General features: G+C 42.8%; 1 protein-coding gene and 1 non-coding gene across 2 annotated transcripts; one reads left to right on the forward strand and one right to left on the reverse strand.

Moving 5' to 3' along the window:
* Positions 1-13,999: 13,999 nt before the first annotated feature.
* trnal-caa lies at positions 14,000-14,109 on the reverse strand. Its single transcript has 2 exons — positions 14,072-14,109; positions 14,000-14,045 (listed from the first exon to the last, which is right to left on the reverse strand). It is a non-coding gene; the product is annotated as a tRNA-Leu (tRNA).
* A 6,242-nt stretch (positions 14,110-20,351) lies between these two features.
* Positions 20,352-22,892, forward strand: LOC121635314 (glycoprotein hormone beta-5-like). The gene is made up of 3 exons (XM_041978458.1): positions 20,352-20,468; positions 20,878-21,076; positions 22,654-22,892. The coding sequence occupies exons 1-3, from the start codon at positions 20,374-20,376 to the stop codon at positions 22,843-22,845; spliced, it is 486 nt and encodes a 161-aa protein (XP_041834392.1). The 5' UTR covers positions 20,352-20,373; the 3' UTR covers positions 22,846-22,892.
* Positions 22,893-26,446: the final 3,554 nt, after the last annotated feature.

Consider the following 26,446-nt stretch of genomic DNA (forward strand, 5'->3'; position numbering starts at 1 on the left):
CCCACAACACGTGATCCCAAACTGACCAATCACTGCATAGCAAGGGTGCACATCAGGCCTGGAAGAGGTGTGTGTGGAGCCTCTGCGGAGCTACGCTGAGCCTACGGTGGTTACGCAGACATTATATCCACCTATAGCCATGTGAGGCTGTTCAGCAAACCACTCTTAATTATATTTGTGTACATGTCATCCCGTTAGCAGCCTGGCTAGATCAGCTGGTAGACTATGGTAGTCTTAATCTCAGAGTTGTCTGTTTGAGCCCCGTGTTGGACGTTGACATCTTGATCAAAAACTGATACTTGGTCAGGTACCTTCAACAGATGAAGCTATGAGACTGTCTTTACAGCGTAATCACTGGTGTAACAGGAACAGAATGTAGCCAATCAGAGATCGATATGACTGGAGAGTAAGGAAGGATAAAAAGTCCATGTTCACGCTGTCTCCAGTCTGTAATTTCTTTCAGTTCTGGGGCCTCATTTATCAAACTATGCGTAGCAAAGCAAACTACAGGTGGCATCTACAGGGCAAAAAGGAAATGTGCTGCACAAAAACTTTCAGATTTATCAAAGCATGCGTGTGCAATCTTCCATTCATCATTACCTGCCACTTAACCAGAGTCTGGTTGCAGGGCAGCTGCCTAAGCAGGGAAACCCAGACTTCCCTCTCATCCTCTCATCCGGGGGGGATATCGAGGCGTTCCCAGGCCAGCCGCGAGATGTAGTCTGTCCAGCGTGTCCTGGGTCTTCCCCGGGGCCTCTTTCTGGTGGGATGTGCCCGAGCTACCTCATCTGTTATAGACAAAACAATGATGGCCTTACTATAACAGTGCTGCAGTATGTTCTTGGTCACGTCTATTTAAATGCTGGACCCAAGTGTTAATATAAACAACGACGAATCAACTTTTCAGCGGTTTCTGTGGTGTAGCATCTATCACTGGTAACACCAGCCACCACTGAGTTCGAAACCAGGCAGAAACATTCTGTCCTTCTGAAACTACTTGCTACACACATTCATACACCTCAAATACTCTAAAAGAAATTCTTAAAAAAAAGGGCAGATTGAGCCAGAGATCACACCACCGTTCCCTGGTAACAATACCCATCTGTCAGCAAGAAGATGGGCCAACACACAGGTAACGTTTCAGAAGATACGCTGCAAACAAATGTTCAAAAAAAGCAGTTGCTTCATCAAACCCTATCTGACTGTCTCTTCTCCATTCTTCATGCATTCAAATACACAGTGCTGATATTAATATGGAAGTACTGGTGATTTTGGGACAATAGAGACTCTCATCAGACATTCTGGACATCCTGCAAACAAAGTACTAAATGTTGTAGTGTACTGAGTATGTGTCATGTCCTGCTCCATATCAGGAGTATCCAGGTGGCAATCTAAAGCATTCTGACTGTGAGAAGACATCTGCACCAGAAAAGCTGTTTGGCAAACTACAGTCTCAACACACTTTCAAGACATTGCCAAGTGTTGTGTGTGTTTTTGTGTCTGAGAAAGGGTTGGGTGGTAAGAGAATATGGCTCAGTTACAAAGACCATTCTGCTTTTGTTACAAGCTGCCAGAGCTTCATTGGAAAAGATTACACCTTCTATACTTTGTGCCACCTTTATGGTACCATAACTCTCTGTGATGTCACTGTTTGATATGTGTGTGTTCTTTATGCCACCTTTATGATGTCATATTCCTCTGTGATGTCACTGTTTGATCTGGGTATGTTGTCAGTGCCATCTTTATGATGTCATATTCCTCTGTGATGTCAATGCTTGATCTGTATATGGGCTTTGTGCCACCTTTAACCTTCATGATGCCATGATCCTCTTTGATAAAACTGGTTTGTGTATATTCTTTGTGTAACATTTATACTGTCATATTCCACTTTGATTTCACTGTTTGGTCTGTGTATGTTATTAGAGCCACATTTATGATGTCATATTGTCTTGATGTCCCTGTTTGATCTTTTTTCTTTTTCAAATGAGCTTCAAACCTCAGAAATTAGTTGAAAAAACCTAAACAAATTTCGAGAACCTTTTTAACATTGTATATGCTGTTTGTGCAACCTTTATGATGTCATAATCCTCTGTTTTGTTGTTTATTTTCTGTGGTGTAATGGCTATCACATTCACCTAACACAAAAATTCTACATCCTGCAAACAAAGCATTAAATCTTCTGGTGTATTGTTCACCATGTCCTGCTCCGTGTGACGAGTATCCAGGTGATAAACTCCGGTCTTCTGCATGTCAGAGAGACATACTGGCGACTATACTAACGAGGAATGCTGCATAGCTCCAAAAGCTTCATAACTGCTACCAAAGATAAACTATACAATTTGGTAGAATATTGTCATCCCAGGCGGCTCCTGCATCCCAGGATCCCAGGCAGCATCGATGACGTAGGCTTCAGCTGCATTTTTGCCCGGTCTGCCACACTAGGACCAACAGGAAGCTGAAAGCCACAGGCCAACTATTTATACATAGTTCTGATTGAGTGTTTTAAAATTATTATTAATTTTCTATGTAAAAGCAAAATTTCTCATAGTTAAGAGTAACATTGAACAGCACAACAGTATTACTGAATAGCTGTTAATAGTTTTAATTATTGTTTAACAGTATTTATTGAAAAACAATTCTCTTTTAAACTAGAAAACAATGTTTGTTTTTGGTCTTAATGACATTGTAAATTAAACAGTGAGTTTTAAATGATTACTGTCTTCATTATGATGAAAATATGTAAATTAACTCAAAACTGGTAAGAAAGACCCACATTGTGACATTAAACTAAATTAAATTCCCTGATGAGGAATAATCTAGTGAACATATTAATCTATAAATATATACATATGTGTGTGTGTGTGAGTGATGTATTCCACTCCATTAAAAGGGTCTTTAAAAGGTTAATAAATTCTGAAATAGGAGGTCAGCCATCCAAATCCTGCTATGACTCGCTGGCTCTGCATCTCTTCTGATTCCTGGAGAGAAGAGAGAGAAATAGAAAGTGAATTTACTATTGTAATATATTAGAACTAAAAGCAGAGCTATGTTATTGAAATATTGTTAATAGTCTTTACTTACAATTACAGACACATGTGTCCATAAAAGTATCCCTCCATATGAGGAAATATCATGTCTATTATATTAACACGATGGACGCCATGTCACGTGATCTTCCATGCCGTCCACAATGACCCGTCGCTGGTTTGCGTCCCGGTTAAAACATTCCCATTTGTGTTTAAGGCACTAAATACACATTCATTACACAGAGATTTGCATTGATTGTCTCTATTTTCCTTTCTTTCTCTCTTTTCTTCTCCCCCCCACCCCCCAATGGCTCTGATAGTTTCATTGACATAAATATTTGCTTTTGAGGAATGAACTATCTATTTTTAGCAAGTGACATGCTTTTGCAGGTTATCCACAAGCTTCTGCAGTTTGCACTAATTGTTTAGAGAAACGCACTAACTGCTATGCAAATGTAAAGTCTGGTGTGAGAAATGCACCAAAGCGACTGAGGAAAAACTGCAATCTCCACCCAGTGGTGGGTCGTGCATATCACACCTAGGCCTTCAATACCGTGTCACTTAGTCCAGCCTACATTAATGCACCTCATAATAACATCAATATGACACCATGGCTCAAGAATACATACGGAAGCACCCTTTTTAAGCCTATTCATAACAGCGGTGGCAGTAGTACTACACTTAACTGCTCAGTCGATCAGCGGGATGCTAATTTCAAGCCCAACTGCACCAGAGACGTCTGATATTTACAGTGTGTGTGATGTGCGCAGTGTTTACAAGGCACACAGCGCTGTCCATGGTGCTACTCGATCTACATGCACTTATGGAAATAGGCAGAGGCCCATGGCAAATTTGTGTCCAGGGCCCTTGGTGATGATAGTCTATGTTTTCAACCAATAAGCACACATTCACAATTAAGAGCGGGAAACTAAGATCACGGATATTGTCAAAACTCCAAAATAAAAAACAATTTTAAAAGATAAAATAAAATAAAACGCTTGCACTCACCAATGCAGATTTCCTCCACAGACCCTGGTTATTAGAAAATAAAATCCATCCTCCTTTCCTTTCTCAAGAAGACTTCAATGGCTCTGTTGTACAGTTTATCTGTGTGTTTCAGTTTCATTAATAAGTCGTTTTCTATGGACATGGAGGCTAACACTGAAAGCCGTGTCTGCCCGGTCGTATTTCTGGCATAAGTTTTAATGCGCTTTAATGCCGAGAATGACCGATCTGTTCTGTTTTAAGTCGGGGAAGATCAAACAGTACACCGTGGCTCAGTCTTAAGCTGGAGAAGGCCGTTTGGGGGAATTTTTTCCTGTATGTCTGAAAGTGCTTCGTATATCTTACAGAATCTGTCCCTCTCTCGCTCAACCGTGTCACAAAACTCCTTCACCCTTGCCATGCAGAACTGTACATCCAGCGATTTTTTCTGCAGTACTCCAAAAAGCACATCAGCATACTCAAATATTCCGCTGAATGTGTTGAGCAAAAAACAAAACTCAAAATCATCCAGACGTGCAATAAATCCATCTGTACAAAGTACAGTGTCCTGATCATACTCATCATGGTGTTCCAATATGTGATCAAACAACTCCTTTAGCACAGCTCTCTTCTCATAGACCATATTCACCAAACGTGATGTGTATCACCACCTCGTCGGCGCGACGTGAGGAAGACGCCGCTTACACAAGTCATCCCGTAGTTAAGTGCGCTTTGGAGATCTGGAGAAGAATGCAGCGAGGCCGTTCAGGTTGGCAAAAAAGACCTTTCACTCTTTCAGCTTTGAGGCCCCTTGAGTCAGTACTAGATTAAGACGATGTGCATAACAGTGAATGAATAAGGCCATAGGTACCTTCTCCTTTACTTTAGCCGCCACCCCATTGAGTCCAGAGGCCATTACCGCTGCGCCATCGTAACACTGTGCCACAACTTTGTCCAGAGAACATTCATATTCCTCAAAGAAATGAAAAATAAGAGCGGCAAGGTCATCAGCTCGCCTGCCACTGGTCACATCCACAAACTTGACAAAACGCTCCTTGACACCTGTGGCCATCACATAGTGCAGGACAAGTGAGAGCTGTGCCATGTTAGCCACGTCTGTGGTTTCGTCCACCATGACAGCAACAAAGGGGCTCTCTTGATCTCCATTTTAATCTCCTCTGCCATCACTTCAGCAATAGCATGAATTAGGTCGTTTTGTATTTTTCCTGATGTCCCAGTAAACTATGTGAAGTTGCTTGATGCAAGTTCTTGGAATTTTCAAGAAGGAGGGTTCTTCCAACAGAAATGTATAACTATTGTTTTTCCTCTTGAATCCCCAGAGTCTCTTTTTTTGTTTCAAATATGGCAATTACCACACAAACTTAGCAAGAAAATCATAAAAGTCATAAAAGTGGCACAAACAATATGCACAGTTTAAACATTGACATCAAAGAATGAATATGACATAACAAAGGTGGTACAAAAACCATACCCAGATCAAAGTGTGACATCACAGAGGAATATGATGGCAAGATGGCGCCGTCCTAGTGGCAGCCTGTTGCAGTAGTTCCACGCAGTTGTGTTAGTTTATTGTTTTTTATTGCGTTCTTCGTGCGTTTTAATTCTTTATTTTTACACTGTTCTGCGCATCATCACCACGCACAACAGTGAGATGCTTTTCATACGGATTGCACATTTTCTATTCTTTTTAATTGCACTTGGATCTCTCCGGATCACTGGGAGCTATGCCTGTTACATCTCCACCGGCATTATTTACACGCGCGACCAGCTGATGGCCCTGGGACACCCGGTTCTCTCGGCTGGAGAGAGGCCCTACATACCCGAGGAGCTTAAGAGGAGACGGCGAGGCTGCAGAGCGGGGCTTAAACGGCGGATTAAGAAAACAAAGTTTAAGCCCTACATCCCTGCAGTCATCACTGGTAACGTTAGATCACTGGCAAATAAAGTGGATGAACTGGAAGCGCTCGTCAGGACACAGAGGGAGTACCGAGAGTCCAGTATTATGTGTTTCACAGAGACGTGGCTGCACGACCAGATACCAGACTTTAACATCACCATCCCGGGCTTCCAGACAGTCCGAGCCGACAGAGACACCACCGCGACCGGCAAAAAGAAAGGACGAGGCCTGGCCGTGTTCGTAAACAACAGATGGTGTCACCCCGGTCATGTCTCCATTAAAGAGCAGCTCTGCATCCCGGACATCGAGCTTGTCGCCGTCGGACTTCGCCCATATTATTTGCCGAGGGAATTTACCAGTGTTATTGCCATAACTGTTTATATTCCACCATCTGGTAACGCAGAAGCAGCGTGTGACGTCATCCACTCTGTAACTGCGGGACTACAGATTAAACAACCTGGGGCCTTCATCGTCATCACAGGTGATTTTAACCATGTGTCTCTCTCATCCACTCTTCCAACCTTCCACCAGTTTGTTACATGCACCACCCGTGAAAATAAGACTTTGGATCTGCTGTATGCAAATGTTGAGGATGCATACAGCTCCACTGCACTGCCACCACTGGGCAGGTCAGACCACAACCTAGTCCTGCTCTCACCATCATATAAGCCTGTTGTTCAACAGCACCCAGTCACAGTGAGGACAGTGAGGAAATGGTCTCCTGAGGCCATGGAAACACTGCGTGGAGCGCTGGAGGCCACGGACTGGGATGCGCTGTATGAGCCACATGGTGAGGACATCGATGGCCTGACGGACTGTGTCTCTGACTACATTGGGTTCTGCATTGAAAACACCATCCCCACAAAAGAGGTTCGCTGCTACCCTAACAACAAACTGTGGGTTACCAGCAACCTGAAGATCCTTCTTAATGAGAAGAAGAGAGCCTTTAGATCGGGGGATCTTGCTGAACTCAAGCGTGTACAAAGGGAACTAAAACACAGCATAAGGGAGAGCAGGGACAACTACAGGAGGAAACTTGAAAGCAAACTGGGGGACAACAACACCAGGGACGTCTGGAGGGGGATGAGAGAGATCACAGGCTTTCAGAGGAGAGGTGGGGGTGCAGCCGAGGGGGACAAGCTACGTGCCAACGAGTTGAACATGTTTTTCAATAGGTTCAACTCCAACCCCTCCTCCACTGGCAGGCCCTCTTCTGCATCTCAATCTCAATACAACAACTCCCCACCTCCCCCCACCAACACCAACACCACCACCACCACCTACTGGGACCCGTTCTCATCTCCTGCCCCCAGGACTTCCTCACAGCCCCCACAGCTCTTCCCCACCTCCGGCTGCAGACACCTCTTAGCACCTCTGTTGTCACCTCCACCCCCCAGCCCACTGCTTACATCCACCTCAGAACCTGCTATACCCCCTACCCCCCAGTCTGGACTCCACATCACATCCAGCCAGGTGAAGAGAGAACTGGAGAGACTCAGACAGAGGAAAGCCGCTGGACCGGACGGACTCAGCCCTTATGTGCTGAAAGCATGTTCCGGTCAGCTCTGTGGAGTTCTCCAGCACCTCTTCAACATGAGCCTACGCCTTCAGAGAGTGCCAGTGCTCTGGAAAACATCGTGCCTGGTCCCAGTGCCCAAAAAAGGACGTCCTACTGCACTGGAGGACTACAGGCCAGTAGCACTGACCTCTCACATCATGAAGGTCATGGAGAGACTGGTTCTGGCGCACCTCAGGCCACTGGTGAGCCAATCACAAGACCCCCTCCAGTTTGCATATCAGCCCCATGTTGGGGTTGATGATGCAATCATCTACTTGCTGCAGAGGGCCTACTCCTCCCTGGATAGACCTGACACATCAGTCCGCATCATGTTCTTCGACTTCTCCAGCGCCTTTAACACCATCCAGCCTGGACTGCTGAAGGCCAAACTGCTGGACATGTGGGTGAGTGCTCCCCTCGTCGCCTGGGTAGACGACTATCTGACGGGCAGACTGCAGTTTGTGAGGTTACAGAGCTGTGTGTCTGATCGTCTGATCAGTAACATTGGGGCCCCCCAGGGAACTGTGCTGTCTCCCTTCCTCTTCACCACATACACATCAGACTTTAAGTACTGCACTGAATCGTGTCATCTGCAGAAATTCTCTGATGACACTGCCATTGTGGGATGTGTGGAGGGGGGGAGGGAGGCGGAGTACAGGGACCTGGTGGACCGCTTTGTGAGGTGGTGTGGGGAGAACCATCTACTGCTGAACGTGGCGAAGACGAGAGAGATGGTGGTGGACTTTAGGAGGAAAAAGCATCTGCCCTCTCCTGTCTGCATCAATGGGACAGATGTGGACTCAGTGGACTCATACAAATATTTAGGCGTCACACTTAACAATAAGCTGGACTGGTCCACCAACACAGACGCCATTTACAAGAAGGGGCAGAGCCGGCTTTACTTCTTAAGGAGGCTCAGGTCCTTTCACGTCTGCAATAAGATGCTGCAGATGTTTTATCAGTCTGTTGTGGAGAGCGCCATCTTCTTTGCTGTAGTGTCCTGGGGTGCGGGCATCAAGGCAAAGGACGCCAACAGACTGAGGAAACTGATCAGAAAGGCAGAGTCTGCTGTCGGCTCTAAACTTGTCACCCTGGAGGAGGTGGTGGAGGAGAGAATGCTGGCAAAACTGCTGGCAATCAGGGACAACCCCTCCCACCCCCTCCATAACACACTGGACAAGCTAAAGAGCAGTTTTAGCAGCAGACTGATCCAACCCCGCTGCTCTAAGGAACGGTACAGGAGATCGTTCCTTCCTGCTGCAATAAGACTCCATAACTCATCCACCTCTGCCAAAGCCATGATCACACAACTGGACTAAGTCAACCACTGTACTTACTGCAACCTATAGTTGTCGCTCTGATATACAATTATATAATATTTGTATCCTTTGCACATCATTCAACATTCTGTATTATCTTTGCACTTCCTTTATTTACATAGTCATATTTACATATCAATATCTGATAGCTATTTTCATTATTACTTCATCTTGCCACTGCACTTTATCTGCCAATTCACTCTGTATTCATATTTTTTTCTCTAATTTATTCCACTTTGGATTTTTTTATGTTATTACTGGACTACTGTAACAACGCAATTTTCCTTCGGGGATAAATAAAGTTGTCTATCTATCTATCTATCTATCTATCTATCTATCTATCTATCTATCTATCTATCTATCTATCTATCTATCTATCTATCTATGTCATAAAAGTAGCACAAACAACATACGCAGATCAAAGACTGACATCAAACATAAAATATGACATCACAAAGGTGGCAACAACAGCATAAAAAGATCAAACATTGACATTACAGAGGTATATGATGTCCTAAAAGTAGCACAAATGACAAACACTGATCAAACAGTGACATCACAGAGGAATATGATGTAATCGAAGTGGCACAAACCATATAAACAGATCAAACGCTGAAATCAAGTTATGTGACATCACAAATATGGCACAGACAGCATAAACACATCAAAGAGTGACATCACAGAGAACATGATGTCATAAAAGTAGCACAATCAACTAGAGCTGGTTCTGCTACTAAGCAGATTAAGTGACCACTTAGGGCCCTGCACCACTAGGGGGCCCCCTACTGAAGAAGGTTGTTTCATGGTTTATGGGCTTGGTTATGAAGAGGAATTATCCATCTAGATCAGAAAAAAATGTACAAAAAGAAGGCTAATGAAGCAGCTGTGCAACGACAAGGTAATTTCTTTTGCAGTTATACTGTAAAGTAAGGTATTAGTCCGGTGATGAAGAACAAATAGATAGATTAGACATGGGACAGCACTTTTTGATTTAGCAGCAGGTGCTAACAGGTTTACCAGCTGGTTGGGTACGGTTAGCCAGCAGTTGTAGGTAGCGGTAGGGTTGCCAACCATCCCGTAAAATACGGGATTCCTTATATGACAATTAAACATCTCCTCCCAACAAATTGTTTGTGCGTGTGTTGCGTTTATGGTTGCCTAGAGACAGACACCACATACCAGCGCTTCTCAAAACACCTGCGCCTTTTTAAAAATGTCCTCCACTCCTGATATTCCTCAAAAACGAAAATACTTCCATCCTTAGCTGGACAGCGTCAGTGGAGATGTTTACAAGACAGATTGTAAAATGTGTCGGCGCATGTTTTCAGTGGCGTGCGGTGGGCTGTCTGACATCAGACATCATGCATCAGGAGAACAACACAGAAGACTAGAGCTCAGTGTCCCAGTTCTTCATCCCTGAATCATTTCCTGAGACTGATCTGGTGTCAGACATAATGTCATGATTGATCCATGAAAGTTTTTAAAGTGGAATGAATGATCATTTATTTAATGAACAGTAGTATGAGCCATTATAACTATTATATATATGTCCATTTAAAGAAAAAGTCAGACTAATGGATTAACAGTTAATAAATGTTGTTCAGAGAAAACATTGTTTAAACAAATATAACTAAACTTTAACTTTAAAAGTTACATTAAGTTCTCAGTGTATTTAGTTTATATTTTAAAAAATTCATTGTTGCACACTCCACACAAACAGATCTCCTTTAGTTGTTGGTACTACTGCCGTGTGGTAGATTATACAGTATCTCTTAAACTAAGTTAAGTGCAGTAACTAAGTTGTGTGCATAAAGTATTTTGTTATGTATTATTTTCCTCTTCTATGTTAAATAGGGATGCATGTTGTGGGAGAGAGTGAAGGGTGCTTAAGGGTGGGTGAGCGGGTTCAGCTGGAGAGCCCGGGGTCGCTGTGCTGGTAGGATGGCCGGTGGCCGGCAGGAGGCCAGGGTGGATGGAGGAGGTCCTGCAAGGTGCAGCTGGTTGGAGGTGAAAGACTGGCATAAAAAAAATCTGTAACTTTTTGGAGAAAGATTAGGGCTTCTGGACAAAGTTAACATTACAGGCAGTGTAAATGGACTAAATGACACATTGCAGACAGTTAAGGGCCAGGAGCCCCCTCTCTCCACAGGGTGAATGTCACAAAATGGTGCTTGATAGCCACACATCATCTGATAGTTCATGGTGATCCTCATTCCTTGTTGACAGAAACTTACTTTATCTGTCAAAATCTTTATTTCAGGCAGCAGGGCAACAAAACACAAGAGCACTTTGCTGTGACTCAACAATTGAACATCAGCATGGAGAAGTAGACCTCCATACGCGGAATAAACAATATTCTACCAAATTGTATAGTTTATCTTTGGTAGCAGTTATGAAGCTTTTGGAGCTATGCAGCATTCCTCGTTAGTATAGTGACCAGTATCTCTCTCTGACATGCAGAAGACCGGGGTTTGTCACCTGGATGCTCCTCACACGGAGCAGGACATGGTGAACAATACCACTGAATAAGATTTAGTGCTTTGTTTGCAGAGTGTAGAACACCTGATGAGAATCTCTATTGTCCCAAGATGACCAGTTCTTCCATATTAATATCCGCACTGTTTATTCGACTGTATGAAGAGCGGGGAAGAGACAGTCAGACAGAGTATGATGAAGCATTTGTTCTTGGCTTGCTGAATATATTTTGAAACGTTACCTGTCATGTTGTGTCTCTGAAAGATGGGTGTCATTACCTTGGAGCTGGTGGTGTGGGTTTTGGCCTTATTCTGCACATTTTTAGAAATGTACAGTTCATTGCTGAATTGCATGTTTGTAGCGGAGTGTTTCAGTGTTAACAATCTTCATAAAAGGAATGTTACTGACCGGTTCAAAACCAGGTGGAAACATGCATTTCACCTGAAACATACTTTTGTGATAGCCATTACACCACAGAAAATAAACAACAAAACAGAGGATTATGACATCATAAAGGTTGCACAAACAGCATATACAATGTTAAAAAGGTTCTCGAAATTTGTTTGGGTTTTTTCAACTAATTTCTGAGGTTTGAAGCTCATTTGAAAGAAAAAAAAGGTCAAACAGGGACATCAAGACAATATGACATCATAAATGTGGCTCTAATAACATACACAGACCAAACAGTGAAATCAAAGTGGAATATGACATTATAAATGTTACACAAAGAATATACACAAACCAAACTGTTTTATCAAAGAGGATTATGGCATCATAAAGGTTAAAGGTGGCACAAAGCCCATATACAGATCAAGCATTGACATCACAGAGGAATATGACATCATAAAGGTGGCATAAAGAACACACACATATCAAACAGTGACATCACAGAGAGTTATGGTACCATAAAGGTGGCACAAAGTATAGAAGGTGTAATCTTTTCCAATGAAGCTCTGGCAGCTTGTAACAAAAGCAGAATGGTCTTTGTAACTGAGCCATATTCTCTTACCACCCAACCCTTTCTCAGACACAAAAACACACACAACACTTGGCAATGTCTTGAAAGTGTGTTGAGACTGTAGTTTGCCAAACAGCTTTTCTGGTGCAGATGTCTTCTCACAGTCAGAATGCTTTAGATTGCCACCTGGATACTCCTGATATGGAGCAGGACATGACACATACTCAGTACACTACAACATTTAGTGCTTTGTTTGCAGGATGTCTAGAATGTCTGATGAGAGTCTCTATTGTCCCAAAATCACCAGTACTTCCATATTAATATCAGCACTGTGTGTTTGAATGCATGAAGAATGGAGAAGAGACAGTCAGATAGGGTTTGATGAAGCAACTGCTTTTTTTGAACATTTGTTTGCAGCGTATCTTCTGAAACGTTACCTGTGTGTTGGCCCATCTTCTTGCTGACAGATGGGTATTGTTACCAGGGAACGGTGGTGTGATCTCTGGCTCAATCTGCCCTTTTTTTTAAGAATTTCTTTTAGAGTATTTGAGGTGTATGAATGTGTGTAGCAAGTAGTTTCAGAAGGACAGAATGTTTCTGCCTGGTTTCGAACTCAGTGGTGGCTGGTGTTACCAGTGATAGATGCTACACCACAGAAACCGCTGAAAAGCTGATTCATCGTTGTTTATATTAACACTTGGGTCCAGCTTTTAAATAGATGTGACCAAGAACATACTGCAACACTGTTATAGTAAGGCCATCATTGTTTTGTCTATAACAGATGAGGTAGCTCGGGCACATCCCACCAGAAAGAGGCCCCGGGGAAGACCCAGGACACGCTGGACAGACTACATCTCGCGGCTGGCCTGGGAACGCCTCGATATCCCCCCCGGATGAGAGGATGAGAGGGAAGTCTGGGTTTCCCTGCTTAGGCAGCTGCCCTGCAACCAGACTCTGGTTAAGTGGCAGGTAATGATGAATGGAAGATTGCACACGCATGCTTTGATAAATCTGAAAGTTTTTGTGCGGCACATTTCCTTTTTGCCCTGTAGATGCCACCTGTAGTTTGCTTTGCTACGCATAGTTTGATAAATGAGGCCCCAGAACTGAAAGAAATTACAGACTGGAGACAGCGTGAACATGGACTTTTTATCCTTCCTTACTCTCCAGTCATATCGATCTCTGATTGGCTACATTCTGTTCCTGTTACACCAGTGATTACGCTGTGAAGACAGTCTCATAGCTTCATCTGTTGAAGGTACTTGACCAAGTATCAGTTTTTGATCAAGATGTCAACGTCTGACACGGGGCTCAAACAGACGACTCTGAGATTAAGACTCCCATAGTCTACCAGCTGATCTAGCCAGGCTGCTAACGGGATGACATGTACACAAATATAATTAAGAGTGGTTTGCTGAACAGCCTCACATGGCTATAGGTGGATATAATGTCTGCGTAACCACCGTAGGCTCAGCGTAGCTCCGCAGAGGCTCCACACACACCTCTTCCAGGCCTGATGTGCACCCTTGCTATGCAGTGATTGGTCAGTTTGGGATCACGTGTTGTGGGATATCTGGATCTTCTTGCTGAATTTCTGTGGTAACCACCATTTTTAAAAATAATAACCAGTGGATGAGAGGCTTTTAAAATTATTTTTTTGTTTTCTTCTTTACAAGCTAATAAAGACACCATGAATGTTTTAAACAGAACATACTTTGCTGAGTTTTTGATCTTAAAAGACTGTGAATGTCCTTGGGAGTCTGTCAGGAGTGGGATTTGAACCCACGTCTCCTTTTGGAGACCAGAAATCCCTGTTTCAGGAAGGTAACAGCCCTTGAGTCTGGCGCCTTAGACCACTCGGCCATCCTGACACACATTGAGTCTAATTTGTCATGTGGTAAGTTTACTATGAAGTTCCTGACTTCACTGTTAATTGTATTTATATATTTATATATATATCTTTTATATTTATAATGCTACATACTTTTTGCTTTTCTTAGACTTTTCTTGTAAATAATTTATATTGCACCTTCTTGTTGTGATGCATGTTCACCTTATTCTGTCTGCTTTCTGCACTTTATTCTATAACAAGAGCTGCTGTAACAAGTGAAGTTCTCCACTGTGAGATTAATAAAGTCTAATCTAATCTAATCTAAACCTGACAAGGAGTAAAGTGTAAAACATGACAGCTATAAAAATACAGTTGTCACAGAACGTCTTGAGATGCATTAAACAACTATTAGAAAAGCTTTTGTTGCTTCATTGTTTCCATGACATTTTGGGTCTCAGTGTACTTGGAACTCTGTGAAGAGAGAAGCTTTTTGATCTTAAATGTGCTCAAATACATACTGAAGTTGTCAGAAGTGGGATTTGAACCCACACCTCCACAAAAGACTGCAACAGAAACAAAAGGACGTCCATTGGCAACCCCTGAACATGGATTCTAGGGAGGGCTTTTGGACAAACTTCACCTTCCCTGCATGGGCTCCCCAAGGGGGTGTAAAGATACACCGGGGGCATTTGTGCGAGCATCCCTCCCCCCTCTAGCCTACAGGGAAAGTAAGAGTGTGTGTACCTCTGACCACCACTGAGACAACAAATCTTTTATATTTTTACTAAAATTGCAGGACTGCACAAACACACTAGATGGATGAAGAATCTGTCCAAATCCTCTCCCTTTGTCCATGAGCCCTCCCCGTCTACAAAGTGTAGCATTCACCCCATTCAGGAGGGGCTTCCAGCCCTTACCTGTCAGCAAAAGGGCATTTTGTCCATTTGCAATGCCAGCAATGTTAATTTTGTGTCCAAAAAGTGTCATTTTGTGTGTTTGGGAAGTTACAGCTTTTATATGTGAGTCTTAATCATCCTGCAGACTGGATTTTCCAAGATCCAGTAAGTGGCAGGAAGATCTGTGTGTGATGAAAGAGACTTCTTTAAAAGGGCTATGGGCTGTGCTTTACAGGGACATATAAGAGACCAAAATCACACTTTATATAAGTTACAGCTTTTTTATGAGAGGCTGGAGGCCAAGCAGACATCCAGCCTGCTTGTGCATCAATCAATCAATCAGTCTTTATTTATAGAGCACTTTTCATACAAAAATGCAGCACAAAGTGCTTTCCATGGTTAAAACAATGCCCCCCTCCAACCACACACACACACACACACACACACAACCCCCTCCCTCCCCGCGTCCTCTCACATACCAGTATGTACAAGCAAGCATACACACACACATACTTGCACATATTAAAAGACTACTGTAATGTGAGGTTGAGCACAGATGAGCCTGGTAAGGAAACACTATCACAGGGAGCCGTCTGCACCAGGAGCCGCTCACAGGCCACGACCGCCAGGACACCGACCCAGGACACCGACCCAGGACACACGGCCAAGTGAGAGGCAGAGGAGCCGCCCAACCAGACTGAAAGAACCTGCAGGACAGCCGATGAAAGCCCCCGGTGCAGAGAGCCCCCTCCGAGGAAACACTGGAGAAATAACCTAAAAATAAGCTAAATAGAATAAAAGCATAGAATAAATAAAAATGGGTTAACATAGAAAAATAAATAGGCTAGGGGAATAAAATAAATAAAAATAAAATGAATAAATATTAAGTAAAAGCTAAATTAAAAAGGTGGGTCTTGAGCCTGCTCTTAAAAACATTAACGTTCTCTGCAGCCCTGACCTCCTCCGGCAGGCTGTTCCACAGACGAGGACCATACCACTGGAAAGCTGCTTCTCCGTGAGTATGTGTCCTGACTTTAGGTACAGTCAGGAGGCCAGTACCGGAAGACCTCAGGGGCCGCGAGGGTTCATAAGGTAAAAGCAAATCTGAAAGATAAGAAGGCCCAAGACCATTAAGACATTTAAAAACCAGTAAGAGAACCTTAAAATCGATCCTGAAACACACGGGGAGCCAATGCAGTGACTCTAAAACCGGCATGGCTGCTGTAGGCCCATCCAACCACCAGCTTCTCTCCATGTCTGCTGGAGACACCCTTCACTGTCTCTGCAACTCCACCTGGCCCTGGCCTTCGTGCTCCTGGTACTCCAGGAAGAAACACTGAAAACTTTAAAGAGAGGGGAGAACTGCACTGACTCTGCTTTTTGCCCTTGGTACTCCAGTAAGAAACATTTAGTGTAAATTTTCTCCCTTTTTAATTTTTCCAAAGTCAACTTTTGTGCGTCTGGTCTGCCAAACAGAACTTTGACAAAATACAGAAGAGACGGTGCGTCTCAGACTCAGAATGTCATCCTGCAGGCTGGATTTGTCAACTGATGTTACAAGGTCCAGTAAATGACAGGAAGACCTATGAGTGATGAATGAGACTTGTTTGGAATGGATATGGGCTAAAATATTCCAGTATTTTATTCCAATATTTTACTGCAGGCTCCATATAGACCCATGGAGCAGGGAAAAATTAAAAACACTCCACGATATGCTAAATTATTTATTTTAATTGGAACATTAATAAACATGCAGAGTACACGTCTCTAAGAACAGCTCATGAAGCCACGAACAAAAACTTTTTTATTTAAAATGTCTGTAGATGAAAACTGGTAGATATTTAAATGTTGTTAAAGTGTTTTAGCCAACCACAACAATGTGTGGAATTTTGTTGGTGTAATTATTATTCGTCCTGTTCGTCCAGGCGGCGTCTCTTCATGTCTGGTGACCAGTTGTGGAAAACATCTCAGCGCATTAAATCAAAAGCTCAGCAACGAACATAAAGACAACGTGTGGTTCACGTTTTGAAGGCTGGGCGTAGAGGAGGCCACCAGGCTCTCTCCGAGGAGGTGGGAGGGAGCAGGGCAAGAGCCTTGAGGACGAGAGGGAGATGCCCGGTCAAAGCTCCGTCCAGCATGGACTAAAACAGCACTGACAGTCCAGAAACAATTCCAAATGAAGGAATTTTTAAACACAAAGTAGTTTCTCAAGACTGCATGTTGCTCATGGATCTATTGTCTGACCCAGAGTGCAGTCGTGACTGGTTCTGGCCTGTATAGCAGCAGCCACTCTCCATCTTCCTGGTACTGCTACCACCACCGGACCGTACCGGCTTACTTTCACCCCGTTTACTGTTCATTTGAAAAGTAGAAAAACTAGCGGTTCATTATCCACACCGTCAATATTTACTTCAAAGTTTTGTGTTTAGCAGGACCTTCTCTAACACAGTAGCTGCTGGTGGTTGACAGGGTTTATACTTCACATATGCAGGGGCGGGTCTAGAAAAGTTCTGATGGGGGCCAGGCAGGAACACTTATAAATGTTCATATTTTTTATGAAATATTGAACTGATCATTACAACTAAAGTGATCATCTAATGTAAACAAGTGGAGAAAAACTTGTATAAAAAGTATTTTCTTTGGGTGATGCTGCTGTAGGACTTTTATCACTGCTGCACAAACACACTTCAATGATAAAAGAAAAACATGTTTTTATTCAGATCATCAGTTTTATCAGAGTTTCTTCACCAATGTTGGCTGTTTAACTTCAGTCGTCACATCTGCTGGTTTTATGACAGATATTATCACCATGGAGACGGTTGGTGAGACGATGATACATGAATTCTAAATTATGATATAGATCATGGTAAAAATGATTAAGAACAACAGATAAAAGTACTTTACATGCTGCATTTACTGACCATTGTACATCTGACAGTTATCCTAGGGAAGGTCAGTCAACAGTAAATATCTGTAGCATTGGTTCTTTTTGTTGATGTAAAACAGTAAAAACAGGAAGATTTCAGGCATATAAAAACTCCTGAATGGTGATTAATCATGAGCAATTTGGAAGCTGTTATTAATCTGATTAAATATTTTAATCATTTGACAGCTCTAATTTTACTTTAATTTTATATTTTATTTTATTTTATTTTATTTTATTTTATTTTATTTTATTTTATTTTATTTTATTTTATTTTATAAAACCACCTGAACTACTACAGATGTCTGGATGATATCTGGGGATCTGGACCCTCTCTGAGGAGGACATTAACACATTCATCCACACACTCAACAGACAATAATTCTATTAATTTTCTGGACACAACCAAGTTTAAAGGACCAAATTTCTCACAACACAACCATTTAGACATTAAAGTTTACTTTAAGGAAAAAAGAACATAAAAAACCAGTTTTCATCCCAAGAACACCTTTGCTGGATTAGTTGAATCATAAGTATTAAGTTTCCACTGGATCTTCACACAAATGGAAGATTTTAAATATGCCGCCCAAACGCTGTTCTCCACCTTGTCCAGCAGGGGGCACTCTTGGACCTTCCTCAGGTCCTGTTTTAAAACATTTCTCCAGGTAAATCCCATCCAGGTCTCAGCTGCTCTCCCGTTTATCACCACCTTCTCTCCACACAGTGAGGCTGGTGGGAAAAATCTAAAATACTTTTAATTCAGCAGAACTTCCAGAGGAGATTAAACACCCATCAACATCTGGTCCAGCAGTTTGCGTTCCATGGCTGGGATGCAGTGCAGACCTTAGTCCTGGACTGCAATCCACACTAGACTGATGCACAGAGGAGGGCTGAGAGGGACTGGGTTGGCAGGCTGGGAACCACCTTTCCTCATGGCCTGAACAAGAGGATGTTTCTCCGTCCTTGATCTGGTCCCCTCCCTGCAGTCCCTCCTCCCTCTACCTCACTTAACCACCTGACTTCCTGACATAACTCTAACTGATTATTAGCTTGTTTTGGTAAATACAGTCAGCTGTTTTCATTTTTATCTCGCCGTCTGACCTGAATTAGGCAGTGAAAATGCTCATATATCTATTTGTGGGGAAAATAATAGTGTAATGGTTGGATACTGGACTAAACTTCTTGTTTATTTTCTGGATGCAGATGATTTGCTGGAGTCACTGACTGAATTCAGCAGCTCTGTCCTGCTTGATTCAAACGCTGCACAAGCTCTTCTCTGTCCATACCGCTACCGTGTCAGGTGGTTTCATTAGGAGACACAAACACCTTCGGAAACCTGCCGGTTGGTGCTGAAGCTCAGTCTTTTTCCCAGTGAAATTAAAGCCTGTCAACATCAACTCATACATGACTGTAGAAGTCTCTCTGTAGCAGTGAGGACCCTGGTTATTGATAGAAATCTAATGGAGCGCATAAATAAGGCACTCTTCTTGAGCTTTGTGGAAGTGAAGAAAGGAACATGAGGGCAGCAATGGAAAAGTTACATTCTCTGACCAACCTTCAATTACTTGCTGCACTGACACAACACAATAACAACAGCCCGGCGGATTTCCTGGCATGTGATGTTTTTCAACTTGTAACTGCAATGGAAGAGAAACTAAAATGTCTTTGTTTCATCTCATAAACTTGGTCCAACTTTTTACATCACACGCTAGAAAGAAATGCATTTAGATTCATAAACTCACTGTTCATGCAGACGCCGGAGGTCGTTGGTGGCACTGTTAATCAGTCTTCCATTTCTCACCAGAAACAGTCGTTCATGTCCATCTGCGTCTTCGTCCACCACGTCTTTGATACAGTCTGGTCGTACTGACATGTAGTACTGGTCAATTATCTGTGGAGACAAGGAGTTGAAGAAATGAATGAAAGGGAGGAAATGCAGACGTGGATCTTGGTCCACATTTATGGACAGTGATGTTTATGAATTAAATCTAATTTTATTTATAGAGCACTTTTCATGCAAAAAGCAACACAAAGTGCTGTACATAATAAAAACCAAATTATGCATATTAACAACATCATTTAAAAGCCTTCACACTCCAAAGAATAACAAAAAATAAGAAGGCACACCTCATAATAGTTCACACATAATCACACACAAACTCACACACATACAAAGTGCATGTACCCTCCCCCCACCCGCCCTCACCCCATTCTGTACGAACATGAACTCCCATCACTAATTACTCTCTGAACTGAAAGTAAGTAAAAAACAATAATAAAATGAAAACATCTGGTTTGATGCTGCTGTGAGGAAACGATATCTTGGGGATCCAGTCACACCGGAAGCCAGCCCACCCATGACCACAGAGGGCGCCACCACAGGAACCACCCAGGTCAGAGCAGGCCGGGGTCCACACCACAACCACAGGGCTGCAGTGCACAAATGTGCTTCTAGAGGAACGGAGTAGCTGCCCACCTTTTATTCATGAATGGTTCAGTTAAAATACAGAACTATGGAATAATGAATGAAGCCATGAAGTCAGTGGTTCGATGTCGACTGGAGTCAAAACTCTTCTGCTGCTGATGTTAATTTCCATGATGATGTTTGCTCCCTGGTCCAGCAGCAGAAGTTAAATCTTGGTGTGATGTTAATATCAGGATGTTGCTCATTTGATGGACAGTAAATTAGAAATTGGGGTAGAAATTGTTAGAACATCCATTTATCTGTTCATCTCTATAAAATTTAATATAACTGAACAAAAAGAAACATTATCAGCTGACTGTGTTGATCAGAAGTCAGTCCCAGCATTACGTTCACTCATATGTAAAATCTTCATCGTGATTAAGAAAATATAATATTTTTTTACTCCTGACTTCAAGCTGGTAAGGATTTAATGTATTTACATCTAGTCTAAAGTTGGCTGAAACAACTTAAAGCTTTCTTGAAACGGCCTTTTCTCCTTCATCTCCACTCCTCTTCATCCCACAGGAGGTCTGGACTGATGCTCAGCTGCTTCCTGCTCTGGATGTCTCTGCAGCCAGATTCCCGTAATCATGTGTCAGCAGTCAACCTGCGGCGTTTCATTGGTTGTGCAGTTCGGGAGTTTACTTTCCTGGCCAGGAAGCCTGGATGCGGCAGCCTGCACATCACCACCGATGCCTGCTGGGGGCGCTGTGAGACCTGGGAGGTGAGGAGAAGGGAGGCATTTGCTCTGCTGACCTCAGCACCCTCTGCAGGACCCTCCAGTCACGACCAGTACTGTTCCCGTACCACTGGGTGATGTTACCAGTCAGAACACTCTCCACCACTCCAGTGTAGAACATCCTCATGATTTTCAGACTCTGAACTTCCTCAGTTGTCTGAGATGAAAAAGGCGCTGCCTCGTCTTCTTCACCTGGCTGTCTATGTGCAGAGTCCAGGAAAGATCCTCGGTGATGTGCACACCCAGGTACTTGAAACTGCACACCCTCTCCACCAGAGTCCCATTAATACTCAGAGGGGTGTAGTTCCTCTGCTTTCTCCAGCTCCCCTGTATACACCCGCTCATCATTGTTGTTGATGCATCCAACCACCACAGCGTCGTCCGTGAACTTTCCTATGGTGATGGAGCTGTCCATGGCTACACAGTCATGAGTGTACGGGGAAAAGAGCAGAGGGCTGAGGACACTGAGGGAGCTTGGAGTGGAGTGTGGTGGGGACTATAGTGTTGAAAGCTGAACTAAAGTCAATGAACAACATCCTTACATAGTCCCCTGTGTCCCGTTGTCCAGGTGGGTGAGGGTGGTGTGCGGTTCCTGGGACACCGTCCGTGGATCTGTTTGGCCAATAAGTGAACTGAAGTGGGTCCAGAGACTCAGGGAGGGAGGCACCGATTAGCTTCAAGATTTACATTTTTACTTCCTCTTAGAATTGAATTCAGAATAAACTCTCTTAAAGCAGCAACAAAATAAGATGAAATACATACAGGAATACATTAACAGTGACTTTGCAGGTGGGCCAGAAATTCCCATGAAAAAATGATTTGATAAGAAAATGAAGGTTAGTCATGTAACTGGTCACTAAAACAAGAGGAACAAAATAATCCATAAAATGTTAAATGTGCAATAAAGTGGATTCATTTCCATTTGAAGTTTGTTTAATCTCATAGCCAGTTTGGAATTACCAAGTAAACCAATATGCATCAAAGGAAACCAGAAAATGTGGAGAGAACCCACACAGGCACATGGAGATCATGGAAACTACACAGAAAAGTTCCAGCTAAGGTCCCAGAATCAGGAGACAAAAGAGTAAAACATTTAGTTTCCCTGAGGTGAGGTCAGTGTTTTATACTCAGTGGTGGCTGCTGGTTTCCTGAGTCCTTCTCTGCTTCTGATCCTTGTAGGAGGCATCGTTGCATGATTGCACTCATCATTAAACACAACTCATTCCTGATATCTTTCTCTCTCACTAACATGCATGCTTAAACAGTCGCTGTGTTGTCCTGCAGCTTTACTCACTGATACCTACAGTCATGTTTTTCTCAGGTTGTCTTCCTCTAGGTGCTCCTGATGATTCTCTGCTTTGTTTTCTTACAGAGGCTGTAGGATGTTTTCTGTTAAGTTTCTTTTCAGGTGTATCAGCTGATTGTCTGGTTTTTGTCTTTGGCTTTTGGTTGTTTAGTTGTTGTTTTCTATCTGGTGCATCTTTGTCTCCTTCTTCTCTTCAATCTCTACTTTTCTCTTCTGTTTACTCTCCCTCTTCAAAAGATGTTATTTTTATTCCCAGAAACCGGTCCTTGAGCCTCCGTTCATCAAGTCCTACCAGCAGGTTTGTACCTACAACACGACTCGTCTGGTCACTGTGAAACTACCCGACTGCCAGCCCCATGTGGACCCCACCTACACCCATCCTGTGGCCCTGAGATGTGACTGTGGGGTCTGTCTGACAAGCACCACTGAATGCATAACATCTGTGTGAAGAGAGGGTACATTTAGCTTTATTTACTATTTACCACAATTTAGAGCCATGTTGTTGTTCGGCTCAGTACCAGCCAAATAAATCAGTTTAAAGACACGTGTCTTCAGAAAGTTGAATTTCATATCTTTTATAAATGAAATAAATCAGATCTCTTATCTTTCTGATTATCTCAGAAAGTGAACCAAGGGGGTAATTTTATCTGTCCCTTTCACATTTATTATTTTGGCTCTGAACATTTTAATTCAAATATCACTGAAGAAAAGTATTAAAATGGGACTTTTCTATAATAAATTAATTTGTTTTAAATTTAGATGTTATGTAATTGATGATCATTGGCGCTCTGACAGACTGGCTCGTTGGTCTAGGGGTATGATTCTCGCTTTGGGTGTGAGAGGTCTTCGGTTCAAATCCCAGACGAGCCCCTGAATTACAGCTGTTTACCACAGAAAGTAGATGCTGATTATAAACAATTCAGGTGGTTTTAATACATTTATCCAGAGCACCATTCAATCATCAGAACATCTGTAATATAATATAATCATCTCACCAACCGTCTCCATGGTGATCATATCTGTCATAAAACCACCAGATGTGATGAGTGAAGAAAAAACAGCTAACATTGATGAAGGAATTGATAAAACTGATGATCTGGATAAAAACACATTTTCCCCTTTATCATTGAAGTGTGATTGCAGCAGTGATAAATATCCTACAGCAGCATCACCCAAAGTAAACATTTTTTCAACTGATGTTCCAAGGTCCAGTAAATGACAAGAAGATCTGTGAGTGATGAATGAGACCTCTTTAGAAAGGTAATGGGCTGGGCATTTCGGGGACATATGAGTGACCAAATAACACTTTATATAAAGTAACAGCTTTTTATATGAGGCTGGAGGCCAAGCAGACATCCAGCCTGCTTGTGCATGGCTACTGCAGGTCCATCCAACCACCAGCTTCTCTCTGTGTACTGGAGACCCAGCAGACCTCAAGTGGCTCTTCATGCTTGTGTTTGGCTGCTGCAGTCCCACCTGACCTCCAGCTTGACCCCCAGCAGCTCTCCGTGTGTGCTGGAGACCCAACAGAGCTCTAGCAGCTGTGCATGCTGCAGCCACACAGGTCCAGTAGGGATCCAGCTGTTGCTGGAGATGAAACTGGGGATCAGATGGGCCTGCCGCAGCCATGCACAAGCAGGCTGGATGTCTGCTTGGCCTCCAGCCTCGCTTAAAAAAGCTGTATATAAAGTGTGATTTTGGTTACTGTCCCTGGAAAAACCAGCTCAGAACCTTTCCAAAGAAGTCTCATTCATCACTGACAGATCTTCTTGTTGTTTACTGAATCTTGGAACATCAGTAGAAAAATCCAGTCTGCAGGATGATTAAGACTCAAATAAAAGAAATGTTGTAGCTTCTTAAATGGACAAAATGACACATTTTCAATACAAAACAGGGTTTCTGGACAAATTTTTACATTGCTGGCTTTGCAAATGGACAAAATGGCTCTTTGCTGACGGGTAAGGGAATTTGTTGCAAGAATATGAAAGATTTTTTATATTAGTGATGGTCAGAGGTACGTGCATGCTTACCTTTCCTGTAGGCTAGAGGGGGGAGGGATGCTCGCACAAATGCCCCCGTGTATCTTTACACCCCCTTGGGGAGCCCATGCGAGGAAGGTGAAGTTTGTCCAAAAACCCTCCCAAGACCCATGTTCATGGATTGCCTTTTTTTCCGTTGCAGTCTCTTCTGGAGGCGTGGGCTCAAATCCCACTTCTGACAACTTCAGTATGTATTGGTGCACATTTAAAATAAAAAAGATCCTCTCTTTGCAGAGTTCCAAGTACACTGAGGCCCATTTCTATAAGAAGCCATAGTCACGTCATGCGATCCATTACACATCTCCTAATTAGACTTTTTGTTTCATGGTTTTTTTCTGAACATTTTACCTCAAATGTGGCCCAGCTCGCTCCGTCGGTAGAGCATGAGACTCTAAATCTCAGGGTTGTGGGTTTGAGCCCCACGTTGGGTGTTGAAATTTTGATCATAAAGTGATGCTTGGTCAGGAACCTTCAGCTGATCGCTTCCTTGGAGAACATCTACAGCTACGAATCTTTACAGCGTGTTTACAGGTGCAACAGATTATGATTTGACATGGACACAACTACACCAAATAACCATAAAAAACTAGGTGAGTCGAAGTCATCCTTTCCTTGCTGCTCTCACACACTGACGACTATACACAAATCTTGCTAAACATTAATAGTTTTGCAGCATTTTATTGCTCAGAGTTCTTTATTAACAAATTATAACATCAACAACTATAAACAGACTTCCAGGGGAAACAAAATCTCATGGAAAAAATGAAGTGACAAAAGCTTTTCTAATAGTCGTTTAAGTCATTCTTCTGTGACAACTGTATTTTTATTGCAGTCATGTTTAAGGCTTTACTCCTTGTCAGGTTTCAGAGGTTTTCAACATCAGGTATGTTGCATGTCAGATACGACTCAGGCTGAACGGCCTAAGACGCCAAACACAGCGGTTGTTTCCTTCTATAAAACAGGGAATTCTGGTCTCTAAAAGGAGCTGTGGGTTCACATCCCACCCTGACAGACTCTCCTCCTACGAGGTTAATCATCTACTAGTTTTACATGTTTATCAGCAGAGTGGTCTCAAGCTAGGTACACAAAGATTATCGAGCTGTTGTGGACTGACTCTTAAGATTACTTTAGGATTACTGATGATTCATTTATTAAGTTTACTGTGGCTTTTATAGGCCTATGATTAGAAGTGTGCTGATGCTTTCTAAACACCAGCTATTTATTAAGTAACTAATAAATATTGGGTCTGTTATTGATTATTTTTGACTATTGTAGCGGTGGATTATTGGTCTGAGTGGATTATTGATCAGGATGGATGAACTCAGCTGAGTTAGTTTCCGTCTCTTTTACAACATTTAATAGAAAATTAGTTGTGACAGTAAAGTTTTCTAATTTGAGTATTATACTAGGTATAAAAACTAGATTTGTTGCTGTAATTTGTTGACTGTTTGAGCTGCATCAGTGTAATAAGTCATTTCCCTCCGTGCTCTATTGTTTCCTCTGTCTCTTCTACTTAATCTCTTTCCATCTGATAAGAGTTCCAGTAAAGTCAAACTGGTCTTGGGGAGGGTGAAGCTCTGAAATGAGCATCAGACTGGTGAGGTGTGTGTTACCCAGTCATAGTGATGGACAGCTGTGTGTAAGAATGTGTAGTGAAGGTTTGCATCAGAGCCATAAATGTAAAAGGAGGGAGCGGACTTCCACTACAGATTCATCTCTCTCCTTCTCTCTAAGCTCTGAGCTTCCTCTGCTGTCGCAGCGTCGCTCCCGCTGGTAGACCAAACGTTGGCGATTTCCTGCCGTAAGACGATGCATTCATGGACAGCTGGTTTAAATGTAAATCTGGCCTCACATCGTCTGAAGAGAAAACAGAAGAAACGATCAGCGCTAGTAGCGGTGCTGGTGTCAGTGATGTGGTAGCGTTGGTGCCGGTAACGTTACCAAGCAGCCCAAATAAAAGTTTCAGGCTAACCGGCTCAGAATAAATCCGTGGCTTGAAAATAACGGTGG

Source organism: Melanotaenia boesemani, chromosome 24 (genome assembly GCF_017639745.1).
Source record: "Melanotaenia boesemani isolate fMelBoe1 chromosome 24, fMelBoe1.pri, whole genome shotgun sequence".
Taxonomy (NCBI): Eukaryota; Metazoa; Chordata; class Actinopteri; order Atheriniformes; family Melanotaeniidae; genus Melanotaenia; species Melanotaenia boesemani.